The following is a 22,166-nucleotide window of genomic DNA, read 5'->3' on the forward strand; positions in this document are numbered from 1 at the left end:
AATAGCTGAACATGAGGTTCTTGGTTTAACACTGTGATCAGACTGTATGAAGCCCACTGCCACATCACGGTGAACCTCTGAGTAAGTCCCTAACTTATATGAAGCCGTAAAAGGTGTGGTGCTGCGGACTAACTACCGCCGTAGCAACTATGCACCAGCAGGGCAGGTGACCTGGTGCCTCACAACACCCATGCTGCAGGGCAGAGTCCCCATGACTTCTTGGCCACACCGCCCCATCGACCCAAAACTACCACAACAATGGCCGCCACACAGCACCAACACCCTTTCTGCACATACTGGGAGCTCGTGGAAGGTGAGTTGTCCAGCTCCTTTCACAGGGTGTTGGTGCTTGCATCCTGACCTCATACTGCAGTTTGTGGGTAAATAAATATTCACTTTTATATAGCGCCATTAATTCCATAGCGCTTTACATACATCAGCAACACTGTTCCCATTGGGGCTCACAATCTAAATTCATTTCCAGTATGTCTTTGGAGTGTGGGATGAAACCGGAGTACCCGGAGGAAACCCACGCAAACACTGGGAGAACATACAAGCTCCTTGCAGATGTTGTCATTTGTGGGATTTGAACCCAGGACCCCAGCACTGCAAGACTACAGCGCTAACCACTGAGCCACCACGTCACCCACTATCTTTTTTTTTTTTTTTTAAAATGTGCTGTTTCTCTTGAACCACAAGTACAGTACCTCTTTATATACCTTTACTGTTTGACCATATTTTTTTTTTTCTACCTGGTACTACTTACTGTGTACATTTGCCTATATTTTTATTATATATACCTGGTAGTTTTTCACAGTTCTATTTTGAGTCTTGCCACTTTTGTGACCCTTTTGGCTCTTTATGTACTATATACCGTAGTTTGTTCTTACAATAGCAGAGTTTTTGCCCTATACTTTTTTGCTTTTGCCATACACTTTTTCTGCATGTTTTTACCTTTATTTCTGACCTTTTTGGTGTTTTTAATGTAGTACATTTATTACTGAATACAGATATATAATTCTATGTATTGAACCCACGTTTTTTAGTGCACATGTGTACTCTTCTATTCCCTTCACATCACATGCATGCTTCTCCAGGAAGGCGGCCTGTTCTGCAGACATCTACTATATAAGGCAAACCTCATTCTCAATTAGAAATCCATATCTCAGCGCTCAGTAATAGATATTTGTGCATTTGTTGTACATATTAGGAATATGCGGGAACTAGAGAATAGCTCCCACATGTTTTACACATGGATAATAGCAAGGGTTTTATTTTCTTCTTAAGTTTTGAAAAATCTAAACTAAACCTGTGCAGGGAGTTACTATTCAGAGGCACTCTAACTTCCTTCCATCCAGCCCAATTTGTTACCTTTTACATTGGTTATTTGTATTTTTCTAATTACTATCATTCTGACAACAATTACCCACCGAGTCCTTCTAAATAAAGGTGCTTATTATAGGAGTCTAATTACAGACCCTGCGCTGCTCTCAGAAGCTTGATGGATTCGCGATCGTTAAACTTGGACAAGAATAATTAAAACCCATCAGCGATTGCCTCTGTCATAACCTGTGTAAACACTTCGACGCCGAGCTGGGTGGGAGCTGAGAGCTCAGTGGTGGGATACTTAGGCTGGCATGGCTGCCACAAAATAGTATCAACAGCCAGCATGCTCATGGGTGTGCACGGGGTAAACAAATAGTCCTGCACGTATGGCGCAAAAAGAAAATACTCAACATGTGCACTATACGTAAGGATGTGCTTTCAGTTTAGTGACACAACTGCACTCAAAAACGCATCAAAAAATGCAGTGTGTGCGCACAGCCTAAGGGTACGCTCACACGAGCGTATGACCCGGATGAGTGCAATGTGAGAAAATCTGGCATTGCACTCTGAGCAATGGTAGTTCGTGAGTAAGAGCAGATGGTCCGCTTTTCTCTCATGCAGATTCAGGATGACAGAAAAGTCGCATCATGCTGTGATTGTCAGTGAGAGACGCGTCACTCGCACCCATACAAGTCTATGGGTGCAAGTGAAACATGGGACTGCACTCAATTATATCAGCTGACAATGGAGGAAAGGGGGAAATTAACCTCTCCCTCTCCTCTGCTGCTCCCACCCTCTCCTCCGCAGCTGTGATCCGATCGCAAGACCGGATCACAGTTGCATGAACTCTGCTCATGCTGGCGGCACAGCGGGAACCGATGGTGATTAGCATATTGCATCCAATGCACTCACATTGGATGCAATGTGATTGTATGAATCCAGCTTAAATGTGTGACCCACCAATATTCGTGCTGTACGACTGAAGTGGATTTAGGCCAGCTGTGCCAGCCTTCTATTTGTGCAGGGGAGAAGAGGATTTATTTTTGCTTTTTAAGGACGTGGCACAAGAGATGGTTATTACTTATGGAAATTTTAAAAGTTATCCCTATCCATGGGATACGATATAACTTTACGATCCTTGGGGATCCGTCCACCATAGACCCCAGCGATCCAGAGAATCGTGGCTCTGAAATGCCCCTGATAATCAGAGTGGTGGTTGGTCATGCTCAAAACCACTACATTTATTCTTAATGGGAGCGCTGGAGATTCCTATTGGAATGTATGGATCAGCAGTGTGCATGATCAACCTCTGCTCCATTCAGCCAGCGTGAATCGTGGGATTGGTTGGAGCCACAGCTGTTGGTCCTCCCGCTGTCAAAAAGTTATCCCCTGTGGCGCAATAACTGCCTTCCCCGGCATTAGTAATCCACACTGTTGGTGATAACCAGCCAAACGTTTCCAAAAAAATTAGTCTTCTGCTGGGTGATCCTTTAAAAAATGATGACTACACAAATAATAAATAAATATTGCCATCAAATATCTGCTTGATCATTGTTTTATATTTGACGTTTCCACAATGGGAAGCGTTTGTCTTGCATTTTATCTATGTTCAGTGCAACTCAAACCAGAATACAGAAGAGAAAATATCCAATATCCCGTAATCCTACTGTGGGTAGGGAATATAGGAGATTGCGTGCAAGTCTCTCATCTTTTATTGTTGTAAGGCCGATGGTTTGGAAATGACACTTTATCCGCCGTAGTTCTGGGAATGTTTCTCATAGTCTTGTATGCAATATAGGTTACAGATCCTAGGTAATTCTCCACACGGCGTTCATATGTTACTGCACGTTACCACAATAGCCCCCTACTGAGTGTATTCCCCGAACTCTGGAAGCCTTTCTATAACACTCTGCTTTTACCTCTCCATACAGTTCAGACATGATTTATTCTTTTTTTCATCATCATTTGTTCTTCTTCATCATTTCTGCGCTACACATGTACATGAGCCTCTGAAATTTTGTTTCCCTTTGTACTCGACTGAGCAGGATATTCAAATATTTTACCGCATTTGCTGAAAATATATTAATTAATACAATTATGTATTTGTAAAAAATATATCTCCAATTAATCGCTTTTTCATTGGTTCATTTCATTCCAGTTAAAGGGGTTGTACAGTCTAAGAAAAGTCTGGAGTCACTTTGTGTGACTGCAGACTGTCAAATTTAGTGTGCACACTGTCATGATTCCACTTTATGCCCTGTTCAGATGGGTTAGTTAAGTCCCCGTAGGTATGTGATTTGCTTACTAGTGGTTACTTGCCGACTAGTCTCATCTATTGTCACCTCATTCTACTGCCTTTATTCCCCTATATTACCAGCACAAGAGGGCAGTCATGTGATTTCACGTATACGTTTTGCAAATTTGTGATAACCTGCCGACTAGATTCTCATCCGCTTCTGAGTTGTCAGTGTTCTTCTCTCATTGTTCTATGAGCATACTTGCAAGTATGTGATCACCCAGTCATGCTGGGAATACAGGGCAATAGTGACAGTGTGCACATGGCACATTGTCATGACACCACATTCTGCAGTCACATAGAGAATTTGTCTTGAGCTTGGAAAATCTCTTTTCAGATATTTTGACCTCTATAGAAAGTATTCTAGGCATGCACTGCGATCTGTACACAAGGCTCATTTTGCATTGAGGCGATAAATAGAACTGTCGATCACTGTTTGTCAATTGTGATCCTGTAGTGTTCATGTATACAGTCATAACCGAAAGTGTTGACACTCTTGAAATTATTCCCAAAAATGAAGTATTTCTCCCAGAAAATTGTTGCAATTACTCATGTTTTGTTATACACGTTTACTTCCTTTGTGTGTATTGGAGCACATAAAAGGCAAATCGAACATAAATTCACACACAACCCCAAAAAATGGACCAGACCAAATTGTTATCACGTTTCTAAAATTGTGGATAATCAATTTTAATTATTTGATGCTCAAACTAGCCTGTGGCAAGTAACAGTTGTGGGCAATATGAAAATCACCCCTGAAGCCAGATAAAAAGGGAAGAAGTTGACTCAGTCTTTACATTATGTGTCTGAGTGCCACACTAAGTATGGAGAACATAAAGAGGAGCAGAGAACTGTGGGAGGACTTGAGAGCCATGATTGTTGAAAAATATCAAGAATCTCCAGAGATCTTGATGTTCCTTTTCAATCAGTACACAACATATCAAATTTTTCAGACTAGAAGATGATTTATTGTTGGTACCCTAAAATAACATTTGGTTGCACACCTTTTGGAATAAATAGCTGCAATCACTTCCTAACCCAACAACAAATGTCTTAAGGTACCGTTACACATAACGAGATCGCTAGCGAGGTCGCAACGGAGTCACGGTTTCCGTGACGAAGTAGCGATCCCATTAGCGATCTTGTGTGACACCAGCGATCAGGCCCCTGCTGGGAGATCTCTAGTCGTTGCAGAATGGTCCAGGATGTCCTGCTGGGTAGGACCCATCGCTGTGTTTGACACTGTGTAAGGGTATGTGCGCACTAGGCGTTTTTTTCACGCTGCGTTTTTATGTGCATTTTTGTCTCAAAAAATGCACCCGCGGCTAAAAAACGCGGCAAACACGCATGCGTTTTTGCCGTGATTTGGTGCGTTTTTTGCTGCGTTTTTGCTCACTGCGTTTTTAATCAGTGCACAATGCCATTAAAGATTGTTGATAAAAAAAAAGGTCTGATGTAATTTCCTTCTTCAAAATGTTCATTGTATGCAGGAGAGCAGACAGCTGCAGAACTAGTGTATGCAGGAGAGCAGACAGCAGCTGCAGAACTACAAGGCTCAGCATCCTCCATTCACTAGTGTATGCAGGAGAGCAGACAGCAGCTGCAGAACTACAAGGCTCAGCATCCTCCATTCACTAGTGTATGCAGGAGAGCAGACAGCAGCTGCAGAACTACAAGGCTCAGCATCCTCCATTCACTAGTGTATGCAGGAGAGCAGACAGCAGCTGCAGAACTACAAGGCTCAGCATCCTCCATTCACTAGTGTATGCAGGCGAGCAGACAGCAGCTGCAGAACTACAAGGCTCAGCATCCTCCATCCAGGACTGTATGCAGTTTTTTGCCCAAAAAGAAAAAAAAAAATGACATGGGCTTCGCCATATTTTTGTATGCTAGCCGGGTACAGCAGGCAGGTACGGGCTGCCCCCAACCCCCAGCTACCTATTTGTACCCGGCTGGGAACCAAAAATATAGAGAAGCCCTTTTTTTTTAATTATTTCATGAATTTCATGAAATAATTAAAAAAAAAAAATGACGTGGGCTTCGCCTAATTTTTGAGTCCAGCCGGGTACAACTAGGCAGCTGGGGATTGGAATCCACAGTGCAGGGTGCCCAAGATTTCTGGGCACCCCCACTGCGAATTGCAGTCCCCAGCCACCCCAGAAAATGGCGCTTTCATAGAAGCGCCATCTTCTGGCGCTGTATCCAACTCTTCCAGCTGCCCTGATGCCGGGTGGCTAGCTAGGTAATAATGGAGTTAGGGCTAGCTGTATATTATCAGCTGGCCCTAAGCCCGAAATTCATGGTGTCACGCCAATATTAGACATGGCCACCTTGAATTTCTAGTAATGATAAAAAAAAAACAAAAAACAACAACACACAGAAAAATATTTTTATTAGAAATAAAACACAACACAATTAGTGACTCCATCTTTATTGAAATAAAGAACCCCCCTCCGCAGTAATCCTGGGTCAGGGTCCCGCGCCGTCCAATCCGGATCCAATATCATCTGATCGGTTTGCTGGAAGGCAAAGCGATCAGATGATGTGTCAGGATCAAGTGCCTAAATCACATCACACATCAGCTGATTGTATAAAAGCCGATTATACAATCAGCTGATGCATCAGTAGAAAAAAAAAAATAATACTCACTTACGTGCTGTGCTGATTACCGGCAGCTCCTGGAGCGATCGATTGGACAGGAGTCTGATCCTGTCCCATCGCTGCAGGAGCTGCCGGTAATCAGCTGATGAAGTCCCCTGACGGCAGGATCAGCTGATAGCCGGCCAGGCGCGAAAAAGCCGGCGAGACTACGATCAGCTGATGCGTCAGGTGACTGCATCAGGTGATCCACCGCCAGGTCCTGCAAGCAAGGTCCTGCCCCGTGGAGACTGCACACAGCCAGAGCGGCGGTACCGGGACAGGAGCTGGGAGCGGGCATGGCACCGGGACCCTGCAGATAGGTGAGTATATATGACATTTTTTTTTTCTACTGTTCACTTTTGTTTTCGCCGCTGCCTCCACCTCCCGCCCAGACATGGCGCCGCACGGAGCTGACATGGCACCGGGCGGGTTGTGGATGCAGCAGTGACGGTACCGGGAGGATTCATGCTTCTGTGTTTACCAACAGAAGGAATCCTCTTCCTGTACACGTCACTGTAGTACCCACCCCTTGCGTTTATAGCTGCGTTTTTAGTCATAGAAACGCTGCTATATGCGTTTTTCATTGCGTTGTTGAACATTCATTGAACTCAATGGGTGAAAAACGCAGTGAAAAACGCAGAAATAATTGACATGCTGCATTTTTGTGGTCACCACAAAAACGCAGCTACAAAAAAACGCTGTGTGCGGACAGCACTTCTGAAAACCCATAGACATTGCTGGGGAAGCAATGTCACTGCGTTTTCAGCACAAAAACGCGGTAAAAAACGCCGCTAAAAACGCGGCAAAAACGCCTAGTGCGCACAAGGCTTAACAGGGTCACAGTGACTGCTGAGATCGTTATACAGGTTGCTACTGCGACCTGTATTGTTCCTGCATCGCTGGTAAGATCTGACTGTGTGACATCTCACCTGCGACCTCCCAGCGACTTACCTGCGATCCGTATCAGGTCGCATCGTTTTCGAGATCGCTGGTAAGTCGTTGTGTGTGACTGGGCCTTAACACCTCTCAGCTGGAATTTTGGCACACTCTTTGATTACAAACTGCTCCAGGTGTCAAGGCACCTTCTCTCAACAGCAATTTAAGATCTCTCCACAGGTGTTTAATAGCATTTAGATCCGGACTCATTGAGGCCACTTCAGAGCTCTCCACCTCTTTGTTTCCATCCCTTTCTGATGGCTTCTTGAAGTATGTTTGGGGTCATGACTGGTGTTTGATGTTAAATCTGTGTAATCATTCTTGTGATGAAAAGATACCTGCTGAAAAGCAATCTCCACAGAACAGTCAGAGGCTAATGACTTTTAGGTTGTTTTTTTAACTAGACAGTGATAAGGAAAACAAGGAAAATAAAGGTTTAAACTCAAACTTGATTGTAATGAATGGTTCATCTTTTGATTAGTGATTACATATTCTCTTTATTGGAATATTCGAAGCAGATTCACTCTTCAGGTTCATCATCTATTGACCAGAGTGGAGAACAGTCCCAGTGACTGTCTCTGGACATCTATTTTCCTGGATTACACACAAAACCCATTGATTTGAATGGACAAAGTGTAATGCTTCATTTGTCCTGTGGTGGTGCTGTAGGGAAATAACAGCTCCTATCAGGATAGCCCACAAATTACAGCTGGTAACTGGGGATCCAACCATTGGGGAAACTTTGTAATCTGCTTATTGTCAAGGACGCCTATAAGGAACTAGGGATTCTACAAAACCGAGAGATTGTTGATTTACAATAAATTAACCCCATCACTGCTTAATACAGTGAAATAATGGATCTTGCTGTAATCTGTGTAACCCCAGATTCTGAAGAATCTGACGTCCAAATTTTGCCCCCTTTATATGGTAATGCAGCATAGGAGGTGTAAAGCAAATATCCATCATCTTCCAAAACCAATGCAAGTGGTGGATCATTGGTGTATAAAGTTTCTTGGCATCTGTGTACTGTATTATATTCAGAAGCCCCCACTTTGTAGCTTGGAGGAACTTGTCACTTACTAGTAGTGCTCTTCTATGGCTGATCCTGCATAAAGAGAAGGAGTTGGTAAACAATGTGGACACATCGTGAGAAGTGTGTTATACTGTGCACGTTTCTAAATACTTGTCCGTCTCTCCTCACAGCTCAGTTCTCCCAGCTGTCACAGCTCAGCCCTCAAGAACGCATGCCACGGGAGGCCACTTTACAGCAGCGGCAGAGTTCTCTAGAGGCCTGGCTGCAGAGAGAGGCCCAGACTCTACAGCAGTACAGACTGGTAATGTTTACAAATGAGAGCGGGGAACTGGGAAGAGCAATCTTGTGTGAATGGGAACAGTCGTGCTTGGCTTCAGAATACTATTACAGAGGGAGTTTATGTAAAATGTCAAGAAAATGCAAGAATAGCAGTTCCCTCCGTGTTATAAACCGTGAGAAAGCAGGGGAAATGTCAAGTTATCAACTGCTTTCTACCTACTGCTCATAGATCTGTATACTGCAGTTTAGATTCCACTACTCTATAGCTTATTGAGGTGAGCTGTATCATGTAATGGGGATAGTGTATGTAGTAATGGGGGTGAAGATGCTCCAAACATGGCCCTAAGTCGAGGAGTCGGCCAAATACTGGCTATAGTTAAATCGAGATGTCCCCAAACACACGCAAAGATTACTCCGAAATAGTCAATATCAGATCATGTCGTGCTTCTTAGGCTAGTTTCACACTTGCGTTGAACAGTATCCGTTGCATTGCGTTGTGTGACTGATGCAACGGATGTGTTGCATATAGTGGCACAACGGATGCTGCAAAACAACGCAATTCGTTTTGATTTTTTTTTTTTTTTTTTTTTTACAGTTTTACCAGCGGCAGACTATTGTGAACTATCAGCTGATCGCTCCCTGCAGCCGGCCGCCGGGTGATCAGCTGATCGCTCCCTGCAGCCGGCCGCCGGGTGATCAGCTGATCGCTCCCTGCAGCCGGCCGCCGGGTGATCAGCTGATCGCTCCCTGCAGCCGGCCGCCGGGTGATCAGCTGATCGCTCCCTGCAGCCGGCCGCCGGGTGATCAGCTGATCGCTCCCTGCAGCCGACCGCCGGTGATCAGCTGAGCGCTGTCACTTGCCGGCGCCCGGGCATGCCGGCGGACGGGCGCTCAGCTGAGCGCTGTGACTTGCCGGCGGCCGGGCGCTCAGCTGAACGGTCGGCCACCGCGAGCTAAAATAAAGTTTTGATTTAAAAAAAAAAAAAAAAAAAAAAGAGCATGCGCAGTGAAATCCAGAGGATTCCGCTGCTCAAAATAACGTTACATGCTGCGTTCCTCCCGCTGGGCGGAAGCAACGGAGCGTCGCCCAGCGGAAGCAACGCAGGTCCTTTTGGTACAATCAGTCACCATACAAGTCTATGGGAAACAGCGGAATCCGTTAACGGATTCCGCTGTTTTCCAAAAGGGCGGATTGTAACGGAAGGAAATAAACGCAAGTGTGAAAGTACCCTTATTGATCACTGATTATTACAAGGTCTAAAAATGATCACTTATCCAGTGGAAAGATATGTTAGATCAGTGCTAAAAAACACAATTTTAAGAATGCGGATTTTGTGTCCCCCATTCATCCCTGGCTGCACAATCTCATTCGGATGATGACGAGTGATGACGAGTGGGTGATGACGAGTGGGTGATGACGAGTGGGTGATGGCGGGTGGGTGATGGCGGGTGGGTGATGGCGGGTGGGTGATGGCGGGTGGGTGATGGCGGGTGGGTGATGGCGGGTGGGTGATGGCGGATGGGTGAATGATGGCGGATGGGTGAATGATGGCGGATGGGTGAATGATGGCGGATGGGTGAATGATGGCGGATGGGTGATGGGTGAATGATGGCGGATGGGTGATGGGTGAATGATGGCGGATGGGTGAATGATGGCGGATGGGTGCTGGGTGGGTGATGGAGATGGATGAATGATGGCGGATGGGTGAATGATGGCGGATGGGTGCTGGGTGGGTGATGGAGATGGATGAATGATGATTGATTATTCATTCATTTATATAGCGCTATTAATTCCACAGCGCTTTACATACAATGACACTGATGGCACATGCGACCTCCCAACACTGTAAAGGTGGGGGGCACGTTGCCTTGAATATCCTCATCAGTGCCATACACTTTAGGGTACTTTCACACTTGCGTTATTTTCCTTCCGTTACAATCCGCCCTTTTGGGAAACAGCGGAATCCGTTAACGGATTCCGCTGTTTCCCATAGACTTGTATGGGTGACGGATTGTACCAAAAGGAGCTGCGTTGCTTCCGCTGGGCGACGCTCCGTTGCTTCCGCCCAGCGGGAGCAACGCAGCATGTAACGTTATTTTGAGCAGCGGAATCCTCTGGATTTCACTGCGCATGCTCTTTTTTTTTTTTTTTTTTTTTTTTTTTTTTTAAATCAAACTTTATTTTGGCTCGCGGTGGCCGAACGTTCAGCTGAGCGCCCGGCTGCCGGCAAGCGACAGCGCTCAGCTGAATGACCGGCCACCAGCATGCCCGGCCGCCGGCAAGTCACAGCGCTCAGCTGAGCGCCCGCCCGCCGGCATGCCCGGGCGCCGGCAAGTGACAGCGATCAGCTGATCACCCGGCGGCCGGCTGCAGGGAGCGATCAGCTGATCACCCGGCGGCCGGCTGCAGGGAGCGATCAGCTGATCACCCGGCGGCCGGCTGCAGGGAGCGATCAGCTGATCACCCGGCGGCCGGCTGCAGGGAGCGATCAGCTGATCACCCGGCGGCCGGCTGCAGGGAGCGATCAGCTGATCACCCGGCGGCCGGCTACAGGGAGCGATCAGCTGATCACCCGGCGGCCGGCTGCAGGGAGCGATCAGCTGATCACCCGGCGGCCGGGAGCGATCAGCTGATCACCCGGCGGCCGGGAGCGATCAGCTGATCACCCGGCAGCCGGCTGCAGGGAGCGATCAGCTGATCACCCGGCAGCCGGGAGCGATCAGCTGATCACCCGGCGGCCGGCTACTGGGAGCAATCAGCTGATCGTTCACTATAGTCTGCCGCTGGTAAAACCGGGAAAAAAAAAAAAAAAAAATCAAAACGAATTGCGTTGTTTTGCAGCATCCGTTGCATCCGTTGTGTCACTATATGCAACACATCCGTTGCATCCGTTACACAACGCAATGCAACGGATACCGTTCAACGCAAGTGTGAAAGTAGCCTTACATAGGGTGACAGAGCACATGCCAACTGACTGCTTCATCCAGTGGATAATTTTTGAAGACTACAATATACCTTTGTTGAAATGTAACAGTCATGATCCTTGTTTTTCCCTCTATCGGGGGATATTTAGCAGATTCTCCCCCCCCCCCACCATAGTCAGCTAATGCCTTACTGTAATTGATGGTTTTGACAAAGGTTGGTTTATTGTATAGGACCAGCATTTAGCCTATATTTTAAACCTTTTAATTTGGGTAACTTTGTTTCTTCAGGATTTATCAGAAAAGCACCAAAAGACCCTGCAGCTTTTGCGCAAGCAGCAAACAATCATCTTGGATGATGAGCTGATTCAGTGGAAGAGACGGCAGCAGCTTGCTGGGAACGGTGGTCCTCCAGAAGGTGGCTTAGACCTTTTACAGACTTGGTATGTGTCTCTTGCCACTGCTTTTACATTTGCTGTAAGTAGCTCTTTATTTGTAGAGTTATGCTGAATACTGCCAGGACTGGGAAAATTGGCACATAGAAGACAGTTTCTTTCTAATTCCATTGTACTGATGTGTGCTCTCATCTCTACTTTTAACAGGTGTGAAAAGCTTGCAGAAATAATCTGGCAGAATCGACAGCAGATAAGGCGGGCAGAGCACCTGTGCCAACAGCTGCCTATCCCTGGGCCTGTGGAAGAGCTGCTCGCTGAGCTGAATGCTACCATCACAGATATCATCTCTGCTTTAGTGACCAGGTAGCCTATAACACACATTCTCACCAGGTTCATCTCTAGCTCTAACATCATTGAAGGCTTTTTTTTAATGTTGCAGATTTTCTGCAGCATTTCTGCCCCTATTAGGTTACTTGCGTTTTTTATTGCGTGTTTGAGCGCTTATTTTTTACATGCTTTTTATCTCATTTTTGACTCTGCATTTTGTTTTGTGGTATGTCATGTTTTAAAGAAAGCTACTTTTGTTTTTGATGTATTTGGCTTTGACAAAACGTTTTTTTATACAGTCATGTGTGGATACATGTGTTTTTACTGCTGAAACATACTGAAAGCACACGTTTACCGCATCTAATCCAAATCTATGTGAATAATCTGTGCATAAAACTCAGCATACCGACGAGAAATTGAAATGACCCGCCGGTCAGTATAAGTTGAGTAAAAAAAAGTGCAGTGGGCAGGAAATTTCTCGAAATCCCACCCATTCTGCTGGGATTCTTTAAGATGCTGAATTAAAAACTCATCATGGGCACAAAACCTTAAAGGGAACCTGTCACCAGATTTGGCGACTATATAAGCTGCGGCCACCACCACTGAGCTCTTATATTCAACATTCCAAAAATCTGTATATAAGTGTCCTGCTGTGTAGAACTTAAAAAAAAAAAAACACTTTTCTAATACTCACCTAGGGGAGTGGTTCGGTCTGATGGGTGTCAATGGTCGCTGGGCCAGTGCCTCCTCTCTCCAGCCCGTTGCCTCTTCTCTGCTGCGATCTGTCCCCCTTCTTTCCGATATTGCGGTCCTGCGCAGGCGCACTTTGATCTGCCCTGTTGATTGCAGATCAAAGTACTGTAATGCGCAGGTGCGAGGAATGGTTAAAGACTGCCTACTCATGTGCACTACAATACTGAGCAGGGCAGATCAAAGTGCGCCAGTGTAGGACCTCAGTGCTGGCTAGTGTGGATGACGTTGGACACGTCATGCAGACGGGCCTCAGAAGGAGGACGGAGATCGCCACAAAGAGTCGCCGGGTCAGAGAGCAGCGACATCCATCAGAAAGCCCCTTAGGTGAGTATTATAAAAGTGTTTTTTACATTATACAGAGTGGCCTGGGCTCTTATAACAGTTCTCTGGAATACTGTATATAACAGCTCAGTGGTGGTGGCCGCAGCTTATAGTCGCCAAATCTGGTGACAGGTTCCCATTAAGGTCATCAAACTAATGACATGGATGAGAAAATCTACTTTGAATATTTACAGAAATGAAGCCGCTAGTGCTCTGAGGTTGTCAGATTTGTGGCGCTATGTCTTCTGCAGTTTTGAAGAGACATGAGCCACGTATGCGGGTGTACTAGACAGGAAATAATGTACAGGGCAGATGCAGTGTCTCTTTAGTGGCTTCATTGGTGGCCTTTACATTCATTGTGATGAACTCCTTGCATTTTCTGGACGTGGGTAAAAGTTGACTGGTTGTTTCTTTCTGCAGCACATTTATTATAGAAAAGCAGCCTCCACAAGTACTGAAAACACAGACAAAGTTTGCCGCAACAGTTCGGCTGCTGGTGGGGGGCAAACTGAATGTGCATATGAACCCACCCCAGGTGAAGGCCACCATCATTAGTGAATTACAAGCTAAGGCTCTTCTGAAGAATGAAAACACTCGAAAGTAAGTATCATAGGTGATTTACAGTACCCCTTATATTCCTATATTCCTTTTCTTTCCACCTAACCTCTTCCATCTTAAAGTGGCCATAGGTATTGGATTTTTGCAGTGGTAGACTGCATTGACTGATAATTGTCTTAATAGTTAATACCATCTGCCCTCTGTGTGTGTACATTAGCATAGTCTAAAATGCAGAGATTTCAAGAGAATGATATAGCTTTATGTATACCTTTTAAAGAGAATTTGTTACCTGGTTTCTGCTACTCAATTTGAGAGCAGCATGATGTAGGGGCAGGGACCCTGATTTCAGTGATGTACCACTTACTGGGCTGCCTTCAGCAGTTTTGACAAATCACTGATTTATCTGCTGCAGATCTACTAGTTTTCTGAAAGCTGAGCCACTGATAGGCCGCTTTCTATGTACCCTGTGCATAGGCAGAAAGCTGGCAATCAGTGGTGGTGGCGTGGTTATAAGGATGACTACGTCAGCAGGTTCACTAGTCCTCTAGTGAGAACTCCTGTTGATAAAACAATGATTTTAACAAAACCGCAGCATCTCTGGCATCAGGGTTTCAGTATCTATTACGTTGCTCTCAGATTAGATGGCAAAAAAACTGATGACAGATTTCCTTTAAAGGAGTACTGCAGTGTTTTTTTTCTTGTTTTTCTATTAGCAAATAGTAATATGTATGCAGAGTGTATTGCAATACTTACCGGTTACCGATTTCTGTCCTTTCCAGCGCTACTCTTTTCCGCTCCGGTGTTAAGTTACCGCATTTATAGCCTGCTGAATCACACTGCTGTGTGGAGTGGAGTTCACTTTCAGTTCCCTCAATGTAAGTCTATGAAGCTGAGAATGAAGTGATCTCCGCTCCACCAAACACACTGTGATTCGGCAAACACACATCCGGTCATGTGATGCCGCAGCAGACCAGAGCAGCGCTGGAGACGGAAGAAAAGGAGCGGTACGTTTTGCAATACGCTCTCTACATAGGCATTACCATGCCTAATAGAGAGGAAATGAAAAGAAAATCACAGGAGTGAGTGCTCATGTACAATAATATTACTTTGCTGTCACTGAAGTTCAGAGTTCCTTTCTACATCCTAGCTCTTAGAACAGACTGCCGAATTTGTCTGTTATGTATCGAAACTTATTTCAATCATTTTTTTCTTGTGCTATAATCGAGCGTATCCTTTTGTTTGTTTCACAGTGAGAGTAGCGGAGAGATCTTGAATAATTGCTGTGTAATGGAGTACCACCAGGCCACTGGCACACTAAGCGCACACTTCAGAAACATGGTAGGTGTGCATGGCTCAAATGGGTTTAATAGTAGCTTAAATAGGTATACCTTTGAACACGGAGAACCAGCAATACTGCAACTATAGAGGGAAAGGTGCTTACTTAGCTTTACTGTGCAAACGTTTTAGGCAGATTTGCAGAAAATGCCGCAAAGTAAGCAAAAAAAAGCAAAAAATCCAAAATTATTAAAATAGTTTTTTTATTAAAGACAAATTTTAAAACATACCAAAAATGTTAAGAGATGTATACAGAAAGAAGAGGGCATAGCAGACAAAATTGCACATAATAGTATCCAAAATACAATGAATAAGTGACTAGTGCATGAATTAAATGTGAATCTAATTACCTTCCCACATAAATACTTTTGCCACGGTATAAAGGCAATATTTACAAAGTGTCCTAGTCCATAAATTTGAACATGGCCCTAATTAAATAATTAATATATACCAAAAGGGATTATAAATATAGAAAAATATATATCTATGCGGGTATAATACAAAAATAGAGAAACAAACAATACATCACAAGGATGTAAATTGTTATATATGCTGTGCAAATAACCCAGTAGTATTCTATTGTGTATGTACTACCAAACTCTATCAATAGATGGGGCTAATTCCGAAGCGACAAAAGTGCTAAGAGTTGTAATGGCTAATATAAATTATACCGCATTAGATGCAAATAGTCCACAACAAAATACACGATAGTTACCTGGGTCAAATACAATTTGTACCGCCGACCTCTCACCCCGACGTACATTTCGCTACTACCCAGCTTCAACGGGGGGCGTAAGATTGCTTAAAAAAATAGAAGTGTTAGTAGTTTATTGTACTAATTATCAGAATACAAAGTGAATAAACTAAAGAGAAATCTAAATTCAGACCATGTTTTTTGTGGCTGCACTTTGCCTTCATTCTTCTAGATACACTTGCGCTCAATTTTTCAAGGAGCTCCTTCAGGGAGGTTACTCCAAACATCTTTGAGAACTAACCACATATCTTCTGTTGAATATAGGCTTGTGCAATTACTTCTGTCTCATCATGTAATCCCAGACAGACTCGATGATGATATTGCTCCCACAGAGCCCTGATGTCATCACTTCCGGGGCTTCTTGTTCTTTATGATGAAAATAGTTTTAAAAGACATTGTCTATATGTTTGGGGTCATTTAGAGTCGATCATATACCACCTTGAGATTATTGCTCAATAGATAAGTTTCTGCCTTTTTTTCACAACATTGAGAACAACCTTAAGCCTTACAAAATCCCCAACTCCATCGGCTAAAATGCAGCCCCAGACTTGCAAGGAACCTCCACCTTGCTACACTGTAGCCTGAAGGCACTCATTATTCTACCTCTCTCGAGTCGATTAGAGAACAAACTCTCTTCTGTTACAGCCTAATATTTTACATTTTGACTCATCAGTCCAGAGTACCTGTGCCACTCTGGACTTAAGTTCCTATGCATTCATGCTCAGTCACTTGGCCTTGTTTCTGTGTTAGATACGGATTTTGGCTGCAATTCTTTCGTATAGATCACTTCTGAATGCTACTGGTTTCTGCAAGTTCTGAACTGATGAAACTGCAGGACAACTTCTGATTTTTGAATGGAAGTAAGCATGTGTCTTTTATATTAAGCACTGTTTATTGCCCACCACTGTGACTACACTCCTCCTATTGGCCATTTCTTGGTATTTTCAATGCTGAGAAATACAAGCAGATACTTATCCATCATGCAGTACCATCGGAGAGGCACCTAACTGGCTCCAATTTTATTCTGCAGTAGGTCAGAAACGCCAAATATACAGACAATATCCTGAAGATTTCGGTGTAAAGACAAAGGAATCCTGGAAGTGATGATATGGCCCACACAGACTTGATCCAAACATCATTGAGTCTGTGATTAAATGAAGAGACAGAAGGTTTTGTGCAAGCCTACATCCACAGAAGATCTGTTGTTAGTTCATCAGTGTTTGGAATGACCTCCTTGTCAAATGACTTTAAAAATTGTGTGCAAGTGTAGCTAGAAAAAGTGATGTTTTAATGCTGGTCTGCAGGCAAAGAGCGGCCACACCAAGTATTGATGTGACTTAGATTTCTTTTTAGTTCATCCACTTTGCATTTTTGTTAATTGATAAAAATAAACTATTAACACTTCTATGTTTGGATGCACTCTTACTTTGTAGTATTTTTACCACAACTGCCTAAAACTTTTGCACAGTAATATTTAATCTTGAAGTGATGGCTCACTTGTAACATTCCTTATTTCTTTGTCGCTCCTAATTGGGAGACCCAGACAATTGGGTGTATAGCTACTGCCTCCGGAGGCCACACAAAGTATTACACTTAAAAGTGTAAGGCCCCTCCCCTTCTGGCTATACACCCCCCCGTGGGATCACGGGCTCCTCAGTTTTATGCTTTGTGCGAAGGAGGTCAGACATGAACGCATAGCTCCACTGTTTAGTCAGCAGCAGCTGCTGACTATGTCGGATGGAAGAAAAGAGGGCCCATACGGGGGCCCCCAGCATGCTCCCTTCTCACCCCACTTGCGGTCGGCGGTGTTTGTTAAGGTTGAGGTACCCATTGCGGGTACGGAGGCTGGAGCCCACATGCTGATTCCTTCCCCATCCCCATTAGGGCTCTGGGTGAAGTGGGACTTGAACGGTCTCCGGGCACTGAGACCGTGCTCCATCCACAGCCCCTGGAGGATCTGCTGGATACGGAGCGGAGTTTCCTCAGGGACAGGACCCTGCTTCATTAAGGTACTCCGTGTCCCCGTGCTTACCGCACGCACACTGCAGCATTGCTGGGTGTGTTAGTGCGCCGGGGTAAACAGCGCTGCTGCGCTTGTGCCGTTACTCACTACAGCTCTGCTGAGTGAGGAGACTTAGTACGATCGGCCGATCCGGCCGCTGGGGTCAGTGTTTACTGCGTCGCGGCTGGGATTTGTGGTGCGCCGGGGACTTCCGCGCTGGCCGTGCATATATGACGGCCGCGCTAGATTACTACAGTCCCCGGCTTTTGCGGCCTAGTTCGTATCGTTCCCGCCCCCAGACCTGCCAGTCAGGAGGAGGGCGGGACGCTGTACAGACCAGCAGAGCTAAGAGCTGGAGTCTGTTTTACATACTCCAGCCCTCACACTAGGCACAGTGGGACGCAGTTTCCCGCACTTTTGTTTGTGGCATGCCCACGGTCCGCCCCTCTTCACAGGACGCCGGCAGCCATTCCTGCCTGCACGCTGAGCTGCAGAGGGGAGGCTGGGAGACCCAGACAAGGGATTCTACGACCTCACACCCGCTTTTCAGCGGGCGGTAAGCAGCCCTCAAGGGCTCTCCCCCACTTGTGCCATAGTGTACTTTGTATTTTGTGCTGGCAATACTTTACACTGTACGGTCGCTGGTGATTTTCTGCTATATACCCTCCTTAGATTTCTCAAGGAGACAACAGCATGTCGTCCGCAAAAAGCAAAAGTGCCAAGGCACGGACTTTATGTGCTGCCTGTACCGCATGTGGGGCTGCTCTACCGGCAGGTTCCACTGACCCCCATTGTGTGCAGTGCTCGGCCCCTGTGGCAATTGCTCAGCCGGGGCCTCTGCTAGAGGTGACCCAGGGAGAACCACCTGCGAATGCTGTCCAGGTGACAGGGACGGAGTTTGCAGCTTTTGCTGACAGATTGTCTATGACTATGTCTAAAATTCTTGAAACATTGCAGTCTAGACCAGTAACTCAGACCATGGGCACTGTTGGTACATTGCCCCCTGGTCCCCCTCAGCTGGAACACTTCCTAGCTCCGGGGGTGTCACATGCACCCCAGGGTGACGGCTCTGACTCGGACGACAGTCCCAGACAACCTAAGCGGGCTCGCTATGAGCGACCCTCAACTTCATCACACTGGTCAGGGTCCCAGCGGGACGACTCTCTGTGTGATGAGGCGGATGTAACTGATCAGGATTCTGATACTGGGGCCGCTCTCAATCTAAATACCCCGGATGGTGACGCCATAGTGAATGATCTTATAGCGTCCATCAATAAGATGTTAGATATTTCTCCACAAGCTCCTCCTGCGGAGGAGGCAGCTTCACAGCAGGAGAAATTCCATTTCAGGTATCCCAAGCGTAAATTAAGCACTTTTCTGGACCACTCTGACTTTAGAGACGCAATCCAGAAACACCACGCTTATCCAGATAAGCGTTTCTCCAAATGGCTTAAAGATACGCGCTATCCTTTTCCCCCTGACGTGGTCAAGGGCTGGACACAGTGTCCCAAGGTGGACCCTCCAATCTCCAGGCTTGCAGCCAGATCTCTAGTTGCAGTGGAAGATGGGGCGGCACTTAAAGATGCCACTGACAGACAGATGGAGCTCTGGTTAAAATCCATCTATGAAGCTATTGGAGCGTCGTTGGCGCCAGCATTCGCAGCCGTATGGGCACTCCAAGCTATTTCAGCTGGCCTTACACAGGTCGACACGGTCACACGTACATCTGCTCCGCAGGTGGCACCATTGACCTCTCAAATGTCTGCATTCGCGTCTTACGCGATTAATGCTGTCCTAGACTCTACGAGCCGTACGGCGGTGGCGTCAGCCAACTCCGTGGTTTTACGCAGAGCCCTGTGGTTGAGAGAATGGAAGGCAGATTCTTCTTCCAAGAAGTGCTTAACCAGTTTGCCTTTTTCTCGTGACCGATTGTTTGGTGAGCGTTTGGATGAAATCATTAAACACTCCAAGGGTAAGGATTCAGCCTTACCGCAACCCAGACAAAACAAACCCCAACAGAGGAGGGGACAGTCTGGTTTTCGGTCCTTTCGAGGCTCAGGCAGGTCCCAATTCTACTCGTCCAAAAGGACTCAAAAGGATCAGAGGAGCTCAGATTCTTGGCGGACTCAATCACGCCCAAAAAAGCCAGCCGGAAGAACCGTTACCAAGACGGCTTCCTCATGACTTTCAGTCTCCCCTCTCCGCATCCTCGGTCGGTGGCAGGCTCTCCCGCTTTGGCGACATTTGGCTGTCACAGGTCAAAGACCGTTGGGTGAGAGACATTCTGTCTCACGGGTACAGGATAGAGTTCAGCTCTCGTCCTCCAACTCGTTTCTTCAGAACTTCTCCACCGCCCGACCGAGCCGATGCTCTGCTGCAAGCGGTGTCCGCTCTAAAGGCGGAAGGAGTGGTGACTTCCGTTCCTCTTCAGGAACAAGGCCACGGTTTTTACTCCAATTTGTTTGTGGTGCCAAAGAAAGACTGGTCGTTCCGTCCCGTCCTGGATCTAAAGCTGCTCAACAAACACGTAAAAACCAGGAGGTTCCGGATGGAATCTCTCCGCTCAGTTATCGCCTCAATGTCTCAAGGAGATTTCCTAGCATCAATAGACGTCAAGGATGCTTATCTCCACGTGCCGATTGCACCAGAGCATCAGCGTTTTCTACGCTTCGTTATAGGAAGCGAACACCTGCAGTTCGTAGCTCTACCTTTCGGGCTGGCGACAGCCCCTCGGGTCTTCACCAAGGTCATGGCAGCAGTAGTAGCAGTCCTGCACTCGCAAGGTCACTCTGTGATCCCGTATTTAGACGATCTACTTATCAAGGCACCCTCTCAAGAGGCATGCCAACACAGCCTGAACGTGGCACTGAAGACTCTCCAGAGTTTCAGGTGGATCATCAACTTTTCAAAGTCAAATCTAACCCCGACCCAATCACTAATATATCTTGGCATGGAGTTTCATACTCTCTCAGCGATAGTGAAACTTCCACTGGACAAACAGTGCTCGCTACAGACAGGGGTGCAATCTCTCCTGCAGGGCCAGTCGCACCCCTTGAGGCGCCTCATGCACTTCCTAGGGAAGATGGTAGCAGCAATGGAAGCAGTTCCTTTTGCGCAGTTTCATCTGCGTCCATTACAATGGGACATTCTCCGCCAATGGGACGGGAAGTCGACGTCCCTCGACAGGGAGGTCTCCCTCTCTCAGGCAGCCAAGGAATCTCTCCGGTGGTGGCTTCTTCCCACCTCATTGTCAAAAGGAAAGTCGTTCCTACCCCCATCCTGGGCGGTGGTCACGACAGATGCGAGTCTATCAGGGTGGGGAGCAGTGTTTCTCCACCACAGGGCTCAAGGTACGTGGACTCGGAAAGAGTCCACCCTTCAGATCAATGTTCTGGAAATCAGAGCAGTCTATCTTGCCCTACAAGCCTTCCAACAGTGGCTGGAAGGCAAGCAGATCCGAATTCAGTCGGACAACTCCACAGCGGTGGCATACATCAACCACCAAGGGGGAACACGCAGTCGGCAAGCCTTCCAGGAAGTCCGGCGGATTCTGACGTGGGTGGAAGACACGGCATCCACCATATCCGCAGTCCACATCCCAGGCGTAGAAAACTGGGAAGCAGACTTTCTCAGTCGCCAGGGCATGGACGCAGGGGAATGGTCCCTTCACCCGGACGTGTTTCAGGAGATCTGTCGCCGCTGGGGGATGCCGGACGTCGACCTGATGGCGTCACGGCACAACAACAAAGTCCCGGTTTTCATGGCACGGTCTCACGATCACCGAGCTCTGGCGGCAGACGCCTTAGTTCAAGATTGGTCGCAGTTCCGGCTACCGTATGTGTTCCCACCTCTGGCATTGTTGCCCAGAGTGCTCCGCAAAATCAGGTCCGACTGCCGCCGCGCCATTCTCGTCGCTCCAGACTGGCCAAGGAGGTCGTGGTACCCGGATCTGTGGCACCTCACGGTAGGCCATCCGTGGGCACTACCAGACCGTCCAGACTTGCTGTCTCAAGGGCCGTTTTTCCATCTGAATTCTGTGGCCCTGAACCTGACTGTGTGGCCATTGAGTCCTGGATCCTAGCGGCCTCAGGTTTATCTCATGAAGTGGTTGCCACCATGAGACAGGCTAGGAAGCCATCCTCCGCCAAGATCTACCACAGGACGTGGAGGATATTCCTATCTTGGTGCTCTGCTCAGGGAGTTTCTCCCTGGCCTTTTGCATTGCCTACTTTTCTTTCCTTCCTGCAGTCTGGGTTGGAAAAAGGTTTGTCGCTTGGCTCCCTTAAAGG

General features: G+C 46.5%; 1 protein-coding gene across 3 annotated transcripts in view; it reads left to right on the forward strand.

Moving 5' to 3' along the window:
* LOC142311508 (signal transducer and activator of transcription 5B) overlaps positions 1-22,166 on the forward strand; it is a 274,739-nt gene that overhangs the window by 218,780 nt on the left and 33,793 nt on the right. For all 3 annotated transcript variants that reach the window (XM_075350010.1, XM_075350009.1, XM_075350011.1), the window contains 5 exons: positions 8,402-8,532; positions 11,724-11,875; positions 12,035-12,190; positions 13,649-13,828; positions 15,037-15,124. In XM_075350010.1, coding sequence (XP_075206125.1) covers positions 8,402-8,532; positions 11,724-11,875; positions 12,035-12,190; positions 13,649-13,828; positions 15,037-15,124 — 707 coding nt within the window. The remainder of the gene's footprint in view (positions 1-8,401; positions 8,533-11,723; positions 11,876-12,034; positions 12,191-13,648; positions 13,829-15,036; positions 15,125-22,166) is intronic.

Source organism: Anomaloglossus baeobatrachus, chromosome 5 (assembly GCF_048569485.1).
Source record: "Anomaloglossus baeobatrachus isolate aAnoBae1 chromosome 5, aAnoBae1.hap1, whole genome shotgun sequence".
In the NCBI taxonomy this organism is placed as follows: domain Eukaryota; kingdom Metazoa; phylum Chordata; class Amphibia; order Anura; family Aromobatidae; genus Anomaloglossus; species Anomaloglossus baeobatrachus.